Below are 19,182 nucleotides of genomic sequence, written 5' to 3'. Positions count from 1 at the left end.
GAGGAAATAAGTGAGGAGAATGTAAGAGAGGGCACAACCGTGTGCAAGGAGCATGTGGGCAAAGAGAGGATCCCCTGGATTGGGAGTTGTTGGGGTTCAGGGTAGAGGGGCTCTAATGGGTTGAAAGGGAGAGAGAGATAGTGTAGGGGAGCATTCTTGGGGGTTCAGGGTAGAGAAGCTCTAATAGTGCAGGGCAGTGTTCTTAGAGTACAGTGTAGAGGGGCTCTGATAGTGTAGGGGAGTGTTATTGGGGTTCAGGGAAGAGGGCTTCTGATGCGGTGAAGGGGAGTGTTCTTGGGGTTCAGGGTAGAGGGATTCTGATGCGGTGAAGGGGAGTCTTCTTGGGGTTCAGGGTAGAGGGGTTCTGATGCAGTGAAGGGGAGAGCATCTCTGATGGTGTAAGGGAATGTTCTGTGGTGGGATGAGGGTACTATTGGGGTGTATGATTCAGGCCATTAGTTAGATAGAGAAACATTCTTGCATTGTAGTGTTCGAGAGCTGTTGATGGGATGATGGGGAGAAGGTCTCTGACGGAGTCAAGGAGCTGGGCTTCAGTGTAGAAGTGTGTGGACAGTGGACCAGTGGAACCTACTGTCTTTCACTGACAAGATCTGAGAATTTGGGTAACAGGGAAGGGCACAGAATGACAAAGAATCCCGTAAGTGGCATGCAGTCCATTATTTGGTAATAAACCAGTGAGTGGGCAGATCTGATCTGAGTTGTCACTGTAATCTCTCCACAGCTGAAGTTCGTGAACCTGAGCTTCCTGAAGCTGTTCCGTGCTGCCCGCCTCATCAAGCTGCTACGTCAAGGTTACACCATCCGCATCCTCCTCTGGACCTTCGTGCAGTCCTTTAAGGTAGAAGTTTCTCCCTAATTCTTCCAGCCACTGTACTGCGAACAGTCGCCAGATCAACGTGTTAGACAGAGGTTGCCCGCTCCGCACACTCACAACATTATCCCTCCAAGTCTCTAAGGTCCTGCAGCTCATTCTGAGGTTCATCACTTCTGCTTGACATGGTGCAATCTCAGGACAATGCTGGACTACCCTTTCCCTAGTCTTACACACTGCCCCTTGTTCTGAGCATTAGAATGAGGCATGATTGTACTCGTTAAGATGTTGATACACCATTGAAAAATTAATGCACTTTTCAGATAATTGTATTATAATTCTATTAGTGCACTGTTTAATTATCATAGCAATACACCAATGCCTCACTTCTGTAACTAGAGAGATAATGTTGTTGCACTGGCTAAGTATTATTGCATTGGACAAGTGTTGCTGCAGTGGGGTGGTTCTTTTGTGCTAAATTGGGACCTCAAGAAATTCCAATAACATGGCAAGTGGGTGTAGTGGTTGGAGCCTTGCAGATCCTGTAACCCAGATTCAATCCTGACTGGAGAAATGGGACTGTTGGAAATGTGCTGAGGCCCAGCACAGATTCAGTGGGCTGAATGGCTTCCTATGTCATATCAAGTTATTAACCATAAGAAATCTGGGTTTCTCTATGTGTTCTGCATCTTCTAATTAGTATGATAAGACACTCCCAACTGCACAATCCCCACCATCGGAAGTATCTACATGAGGCGCTGCCTCAAGAAGGCAACATCTATTATCAAAAATCCCCACCATCCAGGCCATACCATCTTCTCACAGCTACCATTGAGCAGGAGGTACAGAAGCCTGAAGTCCCACATCACCAGGTTCAAGAACAGCTACTTCCCTTCAACCATTCAGTTTTTAAACCAATCTGCACAGTCCTAATCATTAACTCAGTATAGCAACACAATGACCACTTTACCTGGAATGGACTGTGCTTTGTTTTTGTTCTAATTGTGTTCTTTCTTGTATAAATTTGTATAATCTATATTTAATCAGACTCAGAATTCAGAATCAGTATCAGAATCAGGTTTATGATCACTGACATATGTCGTGAAATTTGTTGTTTTGCGGCAGCAGTACAGTGCAAGACATAAAGACATTAAAATTACTATAAGTTACAAAAATAAATAAATAGTGCAAAAGAGGAGTAATGAGGTAGTGTTTATGGGTTCATGGACCATTCAGAAATCTGATGGCAGAGGAGAAGCTGCTGCTCCTGAAACATTGAGGGTGGGTCTTCAGGCTCCTGTACCTCCTCCCTGATGGTAGTAACGAAAAGAGGGCATGTCCCGTGTGGTGAGGGTCCTTAATGATGCCTTCTTGAGGTACCGTCTCTTGAAGATGTCCTTGACCGGTGGGGGGGGATGGGTTGTGGGGTGGTTGTGCCCGTGATGGAGCTGGCCAAGTCTACAACCCTCTTCAGCCTTTTGTGATCCTGTGCATTGGAGCCTCTATACCAGGCAGGGATGCAACCAGTCAGAATGCTCTCCGCCATACATCTGTAGAAATTTGCAAGAGTCTTTGGTGACATACCAAATCTCCTCAAACTCCTAATGAAGCAGAGCCGCTGGTGTGCCTTCTTTGTGATTGCATCAATGTGTCAGGCCCAGGACAGGTCGTCTGAGATGTTGACATCCAGGAACTTAAAGCTGCTCATCCTTTCCACTGCTGACCCCTCAATGAAGACTGGTGTGTGTTCTCCTGACTTCCCCTTCCTGAAGTCCACAATCAATTCCTTGGTGTTGCTGACATTGAGTGCAAGATTGTTGTTGCGACACCACTCAACCAGTCAATCTTTCTCACTCCTGTGAGCCTCCTTATCATTATCAGAGATTCTACCAACAACAGTGGTGTCATTGGCAAATTTATAGATGGCGTTGGAGCTGTGTCTAGCCACACAGTCATGAGTGTAGAGAGAGTAGAACAGTTTTTCTTGTGAATGTTGTGTTTCTGATGCTGTGTGCCTCTGATGCTGCTGCAAGTAATCTATCATTGCACTTGTGCACACATGTACTTGTGCATATGACAATGTACTCAACTTTGACTTTGACATTGTTGTCCCTAGGCTCTCCCATACGTCTGCCTCTTGATTGCAATGTTGTTCTTCATTTATGCCATCATTGGAATGCAGGTGGGCCCCTCTGTTATACAGAAAGATTCACCATGTCAACAGAACGGTGTGAGTATTCAATGTGCTAACAGAATCTCTCCTTGTAATCTTTTCCTGGATTTATGTAGCTTTTTGGAAATATCGGGCTGGACGATCATACCCCCATCAATCGACACAATAACTTCCACACCTTCTTCAATGCCTTGATACTGCTGTTTCGGTGAGTCATACCCGTAGCTCCCAGAGGTGGAGAATCAAGCAGAACCAGTCAGACTCTGAACATATTGGTATTGGTATTGCTATTGGTTTATTATTGTCACTTGTACCGAGGTACAGTGAAAAACTTGTCTTGCATACCGTTCATACAGGTCAATTCATTACACAGTGCAGTTACATTGGGTTAGTACAGAGTGCATTGAGGTAGTTCAGGTTAAAACAATAACAATACAAAGTAAAGTGTCACAGCTACAGAGAAAGTGCAGTGCAATAAGGTACAAGGTCACAACAAGGTCCATCTCATCGCAACTGTTGCATTCCTTTTCAAAGCTTAGTTTATAGATAGAACCATAGAAAACTACAGCACAGAAAACAGGCCATTCGGCCCTTCTAGTCTGTGCCAAAACGTTATTCCGCTAGTCCCATTTACCTGCACCCAGTCCATAACCCTCCAGACCACTCCCGTCCATGTATCTATCCAATTTATTCTTAAAACTCAAGAGTGAGCCCCCATTTACTACATCAGATGGCAGCCCATTCCATACTCCCACCACTCTTTGAGTGGAGAAGTTCCCCCTAATGTTCCCACTAAACCTTTCCCCTTTCACCCTAAAGCCATGTCCTCTCGTACTTATCTCTCCTAGTCTAGGTAGAAAGAGCCTATTCGCATTAACTCTGTCTATACCCCTCAACTTTGTAAACCTCTATCAAATCTCCCCTCATTCTTCTGCTCTCCAAAGAATAAAGTCCTAACCTGTTCGATCTTTCCCTGTAACTCAACTCCTGAAGACCCGGCAACATTCTAGTAAATCTCCACTGCACTCTTTCAAACTTACTGATATCCTCCCTATAGTTAGGTGACCAGAACTGCACGCAATACTCCAAATTTGGCCTCAATGTCTTATACAACCTCACCATAACATCCCAACTCCTGTACTCGATACTTTGATTTATGAATGCCAGGATGCCAAAGGCCTTTTTTACAACCCTGTCTACCTGCGACGCCACTTTCAGGGAATTATGTATCTGAACTCCCAGATCCCTTTGTTCCTCCGCACTCTTCAGTGCCCTACCATTTACTGTGTATGTCCTACCTTGATTTGTCCTTCCAAAATGCAACACCTCACACTTGTCTGCATTAAATTCCATCTGCCGTTTTCTGGCCCATTCTTCCATTTGGTTCAGATCCCTCTGCAAGCTTTGAAAGCCTTCCTCACTGTCCACAACGCCTCCAATCTTAGTGTCATCAGCAAACTTGCTGATCCAATTTACTACATTATCATCTAGATCATTGATAAAGACAACAAACAACAATGGCCCCAGCACAGATCTGTGAGGCACACAGGCCTCCAGTCTGAGAAACAATCATCCACTACCACTCTGTCTTCTCCCTCACAGCCTATTTCGAATCCAGTTTAAAACCTTTCCATGGATACCTAGTGTCTGAACCTTCTGAACTAACCTCCCATGTGGGACCATGTAGACAACATCCACAGCCTTTCCTTCATCTACTTTCTTGGTAACCTCCTTGAAAAACTCTACAAGATTCGTTAAACACGATCTACCACGTACAAAGCCATGCTGACTACCCTTAATCAGCCCTTGGCTGTCCAAATACTTGTATATCCGATCTCTCAGAACACCTTCCAATAATTTACCCACTACTGATGTCAGGCTCACCGGCTTGTAATTACCTGGCTTACTTTTAGATTCTTTTTTAAACAACGGAGCTTCCCTCCAGTCCTCCGGCACCACACCCGTGGCTAAGGACATTTTAAATATATCTGCCAGGGCCCCTGCAATTTCTACACTAGTCTCCCTCAATGTCCGAGGAATATCTTATCTGGCCCAGGGGATTTATCTACCTTTATTCACTGTAAGGCAGCAAGCACCTCCTCCTCTTTAATCTCTATATGTTCCATGACTCTACTGCTTGTTTCCCTTCCTTCCATATCCTCTATGCCCGTTTCCTGCATAAATACTGATGCAAAAAAATTGTAAGATCTCCCCCATCTCCTGAGGCTCCACACAGACAACCACTCTGATCTTCTAGGGGACCAATTTTGTCCCTTACTATCCTTTTATTCTTCATATACTTGTAGAAACCCTTTGGATTTACCTTCACATTATCTGCCAAAGCAACCTCATGTCTTCTTTTTGCCTTCCTGGTTTCCTTTTTTAGTATTTTCTCACTTTTTCTATACTCTTCAAGTACCTCATTTGTTCCTAGTTGCCTATACCTGCTATACACCTCTCTTTTCCTTAAGTAGATCACCAATATCCCTTGAAAACCAAGGTTCCCTATGCTTTTTAACTTTGCCTTTAATCCTAGCAGGAACATGCAAACTCTGCACTCTCAAAATTTCACCTTTGAAGGCCTTCCACTTACTGAGCACATCCTTGCCAGAAGACAATTCATCCCAATCCACTCGTCCTAGATCCTTTCTCATTTCCACAAAATTGGCCTTTCTCCAATTTAGAACCTCAACTCGAGGACCAGACCTGTCCTTATCCATAAGTAACTTGAAATTAATGGTCACTGGGTTTTGGGTCACTGGACCCAAAATGCTCCCCTACACATACATCTGTCACCTGACCTGTCTGGTTCCCTAGTAGGAGATCAAGTATTGCATTCTCTCTCGTTGGTACTTCTATATATTGATATAGAAAACTTTCCTGAACACATTTGACAAATTCCAAGCCATCCAGCCCTCTCACGGTGTGGGAGTCCTCGTCAATATGTGGAAAGTTAAAATCCCCTACTATCTCAACTTTGTTTCTTACATCGGTCTGCTATCTCACTACAGATTTGTTCCTCCAATTCTCTCTGACTATTGGGCAGTCTATAATACAACCCTATTAGTGTGGCCACACCTTTCCTGTTCAGCTCCACCCATATGGCCTCTGTAGACGAGCCCTCCGGGCTGTCCTGTCTCCACACAGCTGTGATACTTTCCCTCACTAGTAATGCCACTCCTCCCCCTTTCATCCCTCCCCCTCTATCACGTCTGAAACAACGGAACCCCGGGACATTAAACTGCCAGTCCTGCCCCTCCTGCATCCAAGTCTCACTAATGGCAATAATGTCATAATCCCACGTTCCAATCCACGCCCTAAACTCATCTGCTTTACCTTCAATACTCCTTGCATTGAAATAAATGCACCTGAGAACATTTCTATCACGTACAAACCTTTGATTTCTGTCTTTACCTGCAGTCCTTGCATGACCTTTTTCCTCCTCCTCCTCACTATCTGCTCTAACACTCTGGTTCCCCTCCCCCTGCAAATCTAGTTTAAACCCCCAGGAGCAGCACTAACAAACCTACCCGCAAGTATGTTAGTCCCTCTCCAGTTCAGGTGCAAACCATCCCATCTGAACAGGTCCCACCTTCCCTGGAACAAAGCCCAGTTGTCTAGAAACATGAAGCCCTCCCTCCTGCACCATTTCCTTAGCCACGTGTTTAGCTGCATAATCCTCCTATTTCTAGCCTCACTAGCTCGTGGCATGGGTAGCAATCCTGACATTGCAACCTTGGAGGTCCTGTCCTTCAACTTTGCACCTAATTCTCTAAACTCTTTGTTGCAGGACCTCCTCCCTTTTCCTATCCATGTCATTGGTCCCTACATGGACCACGACATCTGGCTGCTCCCCCTCCCTCCTGAGAATATCGAGAACTCAATCTGAGATATCGTGGACCCTGGCACCAGGGAGGCAACAGACCGTCCGGGATTCTCGATCTCTCCCACAGAACCTCCTATCTGTCCCCCTAACTACTGAGTCCCCTATCACTACTGCTCTCTTCTTTTGCCTCCTTCCTTTCTGAGCTGAGGGTCCCATCTCAGTGCCAGAGACGAGACCACTGCCACTCATTCCTGGTAGGTCGTCCCCACCAGCAGTATCCAAAACAGTATACTTATTGTTGATGACGGCCACAGGGGTGCTCTGACCTGTCTGTCTATACCCCTTCCCTTTCCTGACAGTCACCCAGTTACCTGTTTCCTGACTTTTAGGGGTGACTATCTTCCTGAAACTCCTGTCTATTTCTACCTCTGCCTCACGAATGATCCAGAGTTCATGCAGCTCCAGCTCCAGTTCCCTAACTCGGTTAGTCAGGAGCTGCAGCTGGATGCACCTTTTACAGGTGTGGTCATCAGGGACAAGTGTGTCTCTCTAATCAACCACTCAACACTCTGTTTAACCCTTCAGTTGCCCTCCACTTATTAAGCTTTTAAAAGACACTCACTGGACCTGAAGAGGACCCACTGCTCCAACGGCTCCTGGGCTCCTTCTGTAAAAGAAAAGCCCACGAAACATACAAGCTTTTAACAGACACCATCAAAAACCTCTCTGTCAGCTTTACTGAGTAGGCAGAAGAAGTTATACATAATGTGTACAGTAGAACTTTCACTGTTCTGAAATTAAAGAATGCTTGAAAGATCGAGATATTTACTTAATGTATAATGCAATTAATAGTTTTAGAATTTTATTTCAGCAATAAAAAAATCTAGAAATAAATCCCTGATCTCATTAAGAGTGCCGATGAAACTGGGAGATTGTTGTAAGGTCCCAGCTGGTTCACTGAGGCTTTTTGAAAGGGAAACCTCTTATCTGTAACCAGGCTGTCCCACACCCATATGGTTCACAGAATACAATAAACTGAGGTGACTAGTGAAAGGGAAGAAGATTTGAGTACAGAGTAAGGGTGATGTACCAGAATTATACAGCACCTTGGTGAGACCGCACTTGGAGTATTGTGTACCTCTTTGGTTTCCTTACCTAAAAAACAGGGTATATTTGCAGTGAGAGCAATGCAACAAATATTCACCAAACTGGTTCCTGGGATAACAAATCATCTAAGGAGGGATTAGTAGGCTAGGCTTCTTATTCTCAAAGGTCTAGAAGAATGAGAGGTGACCTTATTGAAATGTGCAAATTCTTATGGATCCCAAAACAGTGGATGGCAGAGCAGGCTTGAACAGCTAAATGGCCTGCTTCTGTTTCTTATGTTCTTACGAAAATAAAATGAACCAAGAGAAAGTCTGGGAAACGAACATTAAATCAAATTTTCAAATCTTCACTAGTGATGTCAATAGTAAATGGGCAGCAATTTGGCTTGACTTGGGATAAAGAAGGTGATCCGTGTGTAGAGGAAGCAGGCTCAGCTAGGATACTGAATGAGTACTTTCTATAGGTCTTTGTCAAGGAATATGATGCTGCCAGATCTGAGGGCAGTGGGAGGTCTTCCTCAATGGTTCTACTGGGTTGAGGATAGAACAGTACAGCACAATACAGGCCCTTCAGCCCACAACGTTGTGCCGACCTTTAAACCTCGCCTAAGACTATCTAAGCCCTTCCTACCACATATCCCTCTATTTTAAATTCCTCCATATGCTTACCTAGCAATCTCTTGAATTTGACCAATGTACCTGCCTCCACCACTGCCCCAGGCAGCGCATTCCACATCCCAACCACTCTCTGGGTAAAAAACCTTCCTCTGATATCTCCCTTGAACTTCCCACCCATTACTTTAAAACCATGCTTTAACTCCTTTGCCATTTTGGATTCTTTCACTCCTTTTGAGGGCAGTATGGGAGGTAGTGTGCTTCTTCTACCGTTATCCCCTGGGTTCCACTGATCCCCTTGGCTGAAGGTTCAAGGACTAAGGATACAATATAAAATTTTGGGCCATAGAAGGACTGTGATGAAAATGTTTACATAGAGGGGAATTCTGTGTCAGGGTTTTCAGATGGGACTTTGTTATGCATGAGGGAGAAAATAATATACAGGGTTACGGGGAAGGAGCAGGGGACTGGGGCAAGGGTTTGCTCTACTTGGAACCAACAGAGGCTCAGTGGGCCCAATTCTGCTATCCCAGATACTCCACCACTTTAAGTGGTCACGGGCAGAAATTCCCATGATGTTACATTTTTCAAAGAGACTTTGAGAACACTCTTAAATCTTTTCTCCTGGAGTATGCATTTTTTAAGTTGGATGCCAGGCATGTGAAAAAAATGGCTTAGGGCCTTGGGAGATAGTCTGGGAAAGAGCACTGACATTGGTTTGTTCTGTATTAACCCAAACTATCCTGCCAGTAGATTGGTAATTGGTTTATTATTGTCACATGTACCAAGATACAGTGAAAAACTTTGTTTAGTATGCCATCCATACAGATAATTCCATTGATAAGCACATTGAGGTAAGTACAAAGGATAAGCAATAACAGAATGCAGAATATAGTATTACAGTTACAGAGAAAGTGCAGTGCAGGCAGACAATAACGTGCAAGGGCCACAACAGGGTAGATTGAGAGATCAAGAGTTCAACTTTATCGTATGTCATCGTTAAAGAGCCTTATAACAGCGGGACAGAAGCTGTCCTTGAGCCTGGTGGTACGTGCTCTCAAGCTTTTATATCTTCTACCCAATGGGAGGGGGGAGAAGAGAAAATGACCGGGGTCAGAGGGGGTCCTTGATTATGCTGGCTGCTTTCTCAAGGAAGCAGTAAGTGTAGATTTGGAGGATTTTGCAGAGGCTATTGCCGTATCTTTCCAGTGCTTTGAGGCTCCTGCTGTAGGTCGAAGAACGGGAGGTGGTGGGTGGGGTGAAATTTGGTACGAAGGCACCAAAAATGCCGATGCTGCTTCAAGTGAACAGTGCCTGGTCCAGGTGTATCCCAGGCCATTGAGGGAGGTGGGGCTGGGTGCAGAACGGCCAGTAATAGTTTTCCAAATCTCCCCTACAGTGGAGGACTGGAAAATGGCAAAATTGATACCCCTGTTCCAAAAGGAGTGCAAGACGATGGGATTAATGTCAGTTGTGGGAATGCTTTTAAATCAATACTCAAAGATACAATTGACAGGTACTTGGAAAAGCTTGAGTGGATAAAGGAAAGCCAACATGGATTGGTTAAAGACAAATTATGTTTGACAAGGACTGAATTTTCTGATGAAGGTGAACAGAGAGAATGCAGTGGAAATCTACATGGGTACTCATAGTCATTTGATAAAGTCCCTTGCAACAGGCTGACATAGCAATGTAGAATTAGTGGGCCAGGGACAGCGTGTATGGGAGTTCAAGGGTAACACACAGTGATGGTCCCAGGGGATCAGTCATGGGGCCACTAGTTTTTTTTGGAATATATAATAATGACTTAGATATAGGTTGTTCAGGATAACATTTCCAAATTTGCAGATGACATGAAACTTATAAAGATGAGAGGGGGACTGGTGGGACGGGAACCAGTAGGTGATTGGTGGACTGAGGAGGGGTGAAGAATGATGGCAGCTGGTACCAGGTGAGGAGGGGGAGGGATGGAGTTGGGAAACAGAGACAGATGCATGACGGATGGAGGCAGAGAGGAAAATAGGAGCAGCAGATGAAGCAAGGTGGGGGAAGGAAGGGTGAAGATAGGAGGGAGATAAGCAGGAACACAAAGGGCTACTAGTGCTGAATACTGACAAGTGATGGAGGTGAAAATGGGAACCATGTGGGGAGGGGAATGGCAGATGGAACCAGAACCAGAAGTGGGGGTGGGGGGGCGGGTGGGGTTTGGGGGGTGAGTAAACCTGTGGGTGAACTCTGTGTGTGTGTGTGTGTGTGTGTGTGTGTGTGTGTGTGTAGTGGGTGGATGGAACCAGGAGGGGGATGAAAATGGGTGATGGGGGCTGAGGGGGGTGGCAAAGGGGACTAAGATGGGATTGGGAGGAGAAGGGGGGAAGGGGGAAAGAACCCACCCGAGGAAGGGGGAGGTTAGCTAAAACTGGAAAACTCAACGTTCATACCATTGGATTGTAGACTATCCAGGCGGAATATGAGGTGTTGTTCCTGAAATAGAGGAAACTGTTCCCATTAGTTCAAAGGCCAGGGGATACAGATTTGACATTCTGGGCAAAAAGTAGAAAGGAGATGCAAGAACAGTCTGTGTTTCTGCCACATTAACAGGACTGTGTGCTTCCTGCAGGAGTGCGACTGGCGAGTCCTGGCAGGAGATCATGCTGGCCTGCCTGAGTGGGAAGGAGTGCGAAGGGACCAGGGAGCCCACCTGTGGCACAGACTTCGCTTATTTTTACTTTGTATCCTTCATATTCCTCTGCTCATTCCTTGTAAGTGGCAATCTAAGAGCAAAAAACAAATGTTGACTGTCACCATGTTGAATCAAGATCTGGCCATTTGTGACCATTGGAGTGTTTCTCTAATCTGTTAATACTTTGCCCCATGCATTCAGAATCCTGATGCCCTCAGTCAGGTATCCCTGACTAACCCTGCTTGCTGGCAATCAGCCTTGGTTCTGTGCATTGGGCTCTCATTTCTGCATCAAGTTCCAGGTCCATTTCCTATTTCTAACTTGAGCACACAGTCTAAGCTGATGCTTAAGTGCAGTGTTTGTGGAATGCTGTGCTCTCATTGGGGTTGATGTTTGCAAGAATGATTAAAATATGGCTCTGCATACCCTCGGAGATGGACATAAAGAATTTTGAAGAGCAGAGGCATCCTGGCCAATATTTACCTTTCTACCAACATCACTAAAACAGGGGAAGGGTTGTTATTTTTCTCTTGAAGAAGGCCCTCAACCCACTCACACACACGGACACATACACACAGACACGTACACAGACACAGACACGCATGCACACATACACACACACAGACAGGTGCACACACACACACACACACACACACACACACACATACATCACCACAGTTACATATGAGCACATCAACCACACTCATGCAGAAATCAATTTGCATACACTCGCACACTCAGACACAGCCTTAGAACATGGAACAATACAGCACAGGAACAGGCCCTTCCGCACACCATGTTGTGCTGAACTAATTAAGGTAATGACATCTAATTAAACTAATCCCTTCTCCCTGTATGTGGTCCATATCCCTCCATTCTCTGCATATTCATGTGCCTATCTAAGAGCCTCTAAAATGCCTCTATCCTATCTGCCTTCACCACCACCCCTGGCAGCACATTCCAGGCACATTCCAAAAACCTCCCCCGCACATCTCCTTTGAACTCTCCCCCTCTCACCTTAAATACATGCCCTCTAGTATTAGACATTTCAACCCTGGGGAAAAGATATCATCTGTCTATCTATTCCTTTCATATTCTTATAAACCCCCACCAAGCCATGTGCACACACAACCACAAACACTTTACCTGGTATCATGGCCAATATTTATCCCTTGCACAAAATCACTTACACAGATTACTATTTGTGGAAGCTTGCTAAGCATAAATTAGGATGCTATGCTTATTATATTATAACACTTTGCAAAGCATTTCATTGTCTGTCAAACATTTGGAGTCATCCTTTAGTTGTGCATGTTATTTTATAATCAAAATTCTTTATTTTAATCGGTGTTTCACCAAAGCACCTTCCCTCAATCTCTGGTGTGGGGATTCCATGCTCTTTCCGTACTCAGCAGGTCAGAGCTGCAGTCCCAGAGTTGTAAGCCTTCCACCACTTGGGACCAAGTCTGTGACCCTACATAGTGGCTGCACTGCCAGACTCTTGGTGCCCCTGTTGAGCTTCATCTTCAGGAGCCCCGAGAACTCTCAGCCGTGCAGAACCACAGTGGCTGAGTTGGTTCCTCCGGGGCACCCCTTTGTGCTGGGGTGTTGATTCAGCTCTCGCAGCTTGTGTTTGGCAGGAGGAACTTCTGCCCCCATTTTGAAAGAAATATCCATTGCCTTACAGATGCTGAACCTGTTTGTGGCTGTCATCATGGATAACTTTGAGTATCTAACACGGGATTCATCCATCCTCGGCCCACACCACTTGGATGAGTTTGTGCGGGTCTGGGCTGAATACGATCGGGCTGCCTGGTAGGTGTCCAAGCCTGAAGGGGCAACCTCTTGCTAAATATTTAGTCATGTTATAGGATGAGCCAAGCGATGAAGCAGAAATATATAATGAGAGAGGAAAGAGGAGCTGCATTGCGCTAATAGTGGAAGATTCCTGACACCACAACATGTCATGTGATGGGGAATTTAGCCTGAGGGAAATTGTTTCATTTGACATTTCTACCCGACACCTGCACACTGACACATGTTCCTTCCTCACCCTCAGGTAGTTATTGGTGTCCCTCAGTCCCTCTCACTCAGAGAACTAACTGTACAATAACTAGTGTTTCTCAGTCCCTCTCCCTCATGAAAATAACTGTATGCTGTCTCAGGCTCACCGCCGCCTTCTCTTGTTAACCATGCCCACCCTGAAGAGAATTTTAAAAAATCAGGAGAGGAGGATTCTGGTAGAGTTCCAGACATAGAACATTACCATGGTAATGGTCGCAGTGGCATTGAACTTCTTAGCCTCCAGCTGGTTTCGAGTGAAGGCAGCTGACTTATGCCATGAGTCACAGTGAGCCACTGCTGGTGTAGCATTAGGGACTCGGTGCAGGCTCGCACTTAGAGAAAAGGGAATTTTCTCTCCTGTTCCTTAGCATCAGGCAGCGAAGGTATCCAAATCCACCGTGGAGGTAGACTTCAGAGAGTGTTGGACTGCAGTCACGTGGTGTTAAGCATTCCACACAGGAACCCTGATCTGTTTGTTAACCCTCTAACTTCAACCTGTGTGGCTCAATGGTCAGTGCTGCACCTACAGGAAGATCATATGACCCCGTCACAGCTCTGAGGTATCTACTGTGCCAACCACGGTCACTATCCAGACCAATGGGTGGCTTGAAGGACAAAGACTATCCCCCTAACTTGTGCTGCCTCACTGCGATACAAGCTCCTGTAAACACTGACCAATAGGCACAGGGCTGATAGGAGTGGAGGTAACAATATCTGAGAATCAGATTTATTTTCACTGACTTATTTGACGTGAAATTTGTTGTTTTGCGGCAGCAGTACAATGCAAAGACATAAAATTACGATTAAATTACAAAAAATAAATAAATAGTGCAAAAAAAAAGGAATAAAGAGGAAGTGTTCATGGGTTCATGAACCATTCAGAAATATGATGGTGGAGGTGAAGATGCTGTTCCTGAATCATTGAGTTTGTGTCTTCAGGCTCCTATACCTTCTCCCCGATGGTAGGAATGAGAAGGGGCATCAATCAGCGATTTTCTGATGTCTATACTAGTCTGAGGCTGATCTGCTGAATACCTTGTAAGGGTTTCCTGCTTCATCAATCATCTCCTGCGCCCTCCACAATCTGGTGATCATTCAGAGGTGGCCCTTGTTCTTTGCCCCACAGCAAGTGGAACAGAAAGAGAAACAGCAAGGCAAGGGGTGATGAGTAGATGTATCAGATCATCTGACTCAGTGGACGGTTCTGTCTTTCAAATAAAGGTTCAGACAAAGAGGCAGGCAGTGGCCACCTGAAGCCCAGACTTCCAGCATTGAGACTTAGGATGATAAGATCTCATGTGCAACTTAGGTACTGAACACCTCCAAAAACCTCCTTGGCAACATATGGCATTACCCACCACTGCTCTCCCAGGGACAGCCATTGATTAGTAACTCAGCAAACATGAAATTCTTGTGCAACAAACAATCCACTGGAAGAACTTAGCGGATCGAGCAGCATCTGTGGGAGGAAAGGAATTGTCAACATTTCAGATTGAAACCCTGCGGTTGTGGGTTGCAGTCCTGATGCAGGGTTTCGATGTCAACAGCTCCTTTCCTCCCACAGATGCTGCCTGAACAGCTAAGTTCCTCCAGCTGATTGTTTGTTGTTCCATAGTCCAGCATCTGCAGTCTTTTGTGTCTCCATGAAATTCTTGTGACTGCAGGAACATTTCTGCACCAACTCCTGACCTCACAAAGGCTCTGTGCCATCTGCAAGTTTGCTGAGAAAATGTCCCTACTTGTGTCAATGAGTGCTGCTCCACTTGTCTCTTTGCCTTGTCCTCAAGCAGCAAGAGGAAAGATAACATGGCAACTGTTGCAATGGGAATTAGGATCCCTCTTTAATCTTATTTATGCACAGGTTTTGTGCACCCCGAACAGCATGGCCTGTAATGATTATCTCCAGTTGTTCTCGAGAACTGGTGAGGAGCTGATTTCTGGATCTTCTGCGTTGTTTGTGGTGGAGGAACTGTCACTGTGTTGTACAGTGGGTCACAGTGACCACTGTGGAATGACAAGATGGTGTGTGCCTGGTGGCAGTGATAAAACCAAGCGATCAGTGTACTTGCACTCCTCACTGTTTCTTCTTGAGATGCCAAGGAAGCCATACAAGCTGCTGCCATCACTCTAAAGATGTGACAACTACAGGCACCAAGCCAAGTGAGTTACTACAGCCAAGGGGCTGGCCAGCAGTGAACATTCAGGGGGAGCCTATCCACGTTCAGATTGAAGATATGCTTTCAAAACTGGAACAGTAGGTTAAGTGGTGTATCATTGGCATTTTGGATCAATGGGCAATCACAGTAACTACAGCCTCTGAATCATTTTACCTCTTAGTGTGCACCAGCACTGAAACGTCAAAGAGATGGGGACTAAGCTCACTTCTTCTGCATGATATCGGAGAGAGACTAAGGACACCAGTCAATGTAGAGAAATTCCCTTTGGGTGAGGGATTGAGAGCTACCAGCATACAGTATAGGAGGCAGAGGGAGTGGGAAATACCAATGTTTATAAATCTCCCTGAAGGAGAGGGACTGAGAGACAACAGTCAGTGTACAGTTCTTGTTTCATTTTTTTGGGACGTAGGCATCATTGCCACAGTCAGCATTTATCACCCATCTCCAATTGCCCTCAGGAAGGTGGTGGTGAGCCTCCTCTTTGGCCCACTGCAGTCCTTTTGCTGAAGGTACTTCCACAGTGCTGCTGTCCAGAGAATTCCAGGGTTTAGACCCAGCGATCCATTTCCAAGTCAGGAAGGAATGTGACTTGGCAGGGAACCTGCAGGCCTTGCCTGCTGCGCTCGTCCTCCTTGAGGGCGGAGGATGATTAAATAGGGTGAGAGCCAGCGATGAGAGGTCAGTAGGGCATAACTGGGAGATAGCAGCCTAGATGTTAAAGTGCAGAACATCACTTCTTCAGAATTGTGTGTTAGTCCAAAAGCAGATCTACGTACCCAGAAATGCTGTGGGTCAGACAAGTACATTGCTCCTTGAGACAGAGAGGCTCTTCTGACTGGGTTCTCTCAAATGCCTCAGCCTCTCCCTTCCTGCCTCGCTCTGCTGGGCCTTGACCAACACTCCCATCTTTTAGTGAGATAAGGACATCTCAGCCATCAACACAGATCACAGCATTCCTCAGCCCCACTGAACACAGTGATCAGACCTCCAACTCAATCCCCCAAAATATCCCGCGAGAAATGAAGGATCTCTTTAACTCAAACGCAGGGGTGGGGCCACCTTCCTACTCTTCAGACCTGGCTTCCTGTACATGGCTCCCTTGCGACCCAGTTCCTCTGGGCTAGTTTCCAATTCCCATCGCGATAATAATGACACCACTGCCTACTCTGCACATGTCTGGCACTTGGTGGGGAACATAAGACGCATTAGTTGCAATGTTGCAAATCACAACTGGAATTCTGCCCACATTGGGCTAACACACGACACCAATGAAAATGGTGTTCTGCTCTCGAACATCCAGGTTGATATCTCTTGGTTAGGCCTTATTGTCCTTTCACTGTTGGTTCTCACTCCATTTAACCATGTTTGTTGTTCTTACCACCAATCAATGCCTTTGGGAACCAACACTTGCCATCAGGCAGATCGCTCTGAATCAGAGGAAGAGCAAGTCTCCCCCACAGAAGTAGTGCTGAAGTGTGTTCTTGTCGAGAGATGGATCTGTCTCTCTCTCTCTCTCTCTCTCTCTCTCTCTCTCTCTCTGGCTATTGTTGTCTAACTGACTGTGCTTTTTTTGTAGCGGAAGGATTCACTATAAGGACATGTACGCAATAGTGTGTATGATCACACCCCCCCTGGGACTGGGGAGGAAGTGCCCTTGTAGGGTGGCCTGCAAGGTTTGCTCCATATTAACTTCACAGCCAGTGGTTATCCCCCTCTGGCTGGGGAACAACACACCTCCTTTAAAGAGACAGAATCTCAACTCTGCTGCACCTCACTAGTTTGAATCTGCTGACAGAGGCCATCTCAAAACGGCCAGGAGCCAGTTCCAGATGTGGGTGGGTGGGTGGGTGTTCTTCTTGGTCTCAGTGCACCACTCCTGCTGCCACAGGTACCAAGTGTCGCTAACTTTGTATTCCTGGAGGCTCACTTTCATCTATGTTTTGCTGTTACCTTTTTCAATAAAGTTGGCCATCTGCTCACACATGCTCTTACCACTCTCTTTCTTTCACTCTCTCATACATATACTTTCCTTCTCTCACCTATCCACATGGACAAACACTCCCTCACACACATACATACGCACCATTCTCTCTCATATACACACCGTTCTCTCTCACATACACACTCTTTCTCTTATACATATACACCGTTCTCTCTCAATCACTCTTTTTCTGTCACATACACAATCCCTCTCCATCTCTTTTATATGCATTCTCACATACACACTGTCTCTCTCTCTCTCTCTCTCTCTCACACATACCATCTTTCTACACACACACACACACACACACTCCTTCTCAAACATACATATTGACGCTATCACAGACATTCCCTCTCTCATACACTCTCAGTATTACGCAATTCCTGGCTCTTTCTTTCTCTCTCTCTCTCTCTCTCTCTCTCTCTCACACACACACACACACACACACACACACACACACACACACACACACACACACACGCACACACACACTCTCACTCTGTCACACATACATGTGCACACACTCAATCTTACACACTTCTGGTTCTTTCTCTTTTTTGCTCACTCACAAACACACACATGCACTGTCCTGCACATTTCCTGCCTCACACCTCTCTCTCTCTTAAACACACACCCAAACACACACACATGGCCACAGTTGCTCAAATTGACAGACACACTCTCATACACACAGACACACACAATCAGATGTGCACTCACAAACATCCACACAAACAAAAATCAGCTTATAAACACAATCACTCAAATATGCACAAACAGAAATGCACTTAAGTGCATGTGTGCAAGCACAGATACACACTCAGACATGTAAGCACTAAAGACACATTTCACCCACTTTCACACAATTACCTACACACAAACACTGACTTGCCCTCAGTATAAACTCACACAAAGGCACACTCTTAATGAAACATACTTTCTATGTCTCTTCCACACACACACACACACACACGTACAAACATATTAATACACACATACTGATACACACACAAACTCAGCCCCCTCACATAAACCAGACTTGGCACCACCAGGTTTGGCATTGTTTAGAGGGAGTGATGAAAAACCTCTGAGGACCAGCACTGCTCAACGCATCACTGGTCTCTCCAGTAGGTCAGGAGCCTATTCCATTTTTGCTCATGTGCATGAGTTGAGAACCTAATGGAGGATGCACCCTATGATATTGTAACATTTGGATGGGGCCTTGATATTAAACAGGAGGTGCAGACCTGTGTAAAGAGAATAGAACTGAGAGAAACTGTTTCTTTAATGAGGCTGAAATGCATACTCCACATGCATGGGATGCATGTCTTCCTCCCCACCCTCTCTCCCTCCCTCACTCTCTCCTCTCCTCTGACTCTGCTTGTGCACTGATACTGTTCATCCAGTAGGAAATTAACCAGAAACCCCATCATCTCTTGGGACCTTACCGAGTCTGATCACATTCTACCACCACATTTATGCAACAGCTGAACTTTGGATAGACAAAGAATAAAGACCTTGAAATAATTGGCAAATAAACCAAGGAGATAATTTTACACAGCAGGTTGCTGTGATGTGAAACACACTGCCTGAAAGGGTGGTGGAAGCAGATTCTGTAGTAACTCTCAAAAGGGAACTGGATTGGTGCTTTTAAGGGAATAAAATTTACAGAGCTCTGGGGAAAGGGCAGTGGGGTGAGACTGATTGGATAGCTCTTCCAAAGAGCCT

At 45.5% G+C, this 19,182-nt stretch overlaps 1 protein-coding gene across 2 annotated transcripts in view; it reads left to right on the top strand.

Annotated features, from left to right (window-relative positions):
- LOC127567879 (probable voltage-dependent R-type calcium channel subunit alpha-1E) overlaps positions 1–19,182 on the top strand; it is a 615,955-nt gene that overhangs the window by 520,874 nt on the left and 75,899 nt on the right. For both annotated transcript variants that reach the window (XM_052011039.1, XM_052011041.1), the window contains exons 33-37: positions 743–859; positions 2,949–3,014; positions 3,122–3,213; positions 11,170–11,311; positions 12,920–13,047. In XM_052011039.1, coding sequence (XP_051866999.1) covers positions 743–859; positions 2,949–3,014; positions 3,122–3,213; positions 11,170–11,311; positions 12,920–13,047 — 545 coding nt within the window. The remainder of the gene's footprint in view (positions 1–742; positions 860–2,948; positions 3,015–3,121; positions 3,214–11,169; positions 11,312–12,919; positions 13,048–19,182) is intronic.

This window comes from Pristis pectinata, chromosome 3, assembly GCF_009764475.1.
Source record: "Pristis pectinata isolate sPriPec2 chromosome 3, sPriPec2.1.pri, whole genome shotgun sequence".
NCBI classification, from domain to species: domain Eukaryota; kingdom Metazoa; phylum Chordata; class Chondrichthyes; order Rhinopristiformes; family Pristidae; genus Pristis; species Pristis pectinata.
This window is presented reverse-complemented; position numbering and strand designations above follow the sequence as displayed.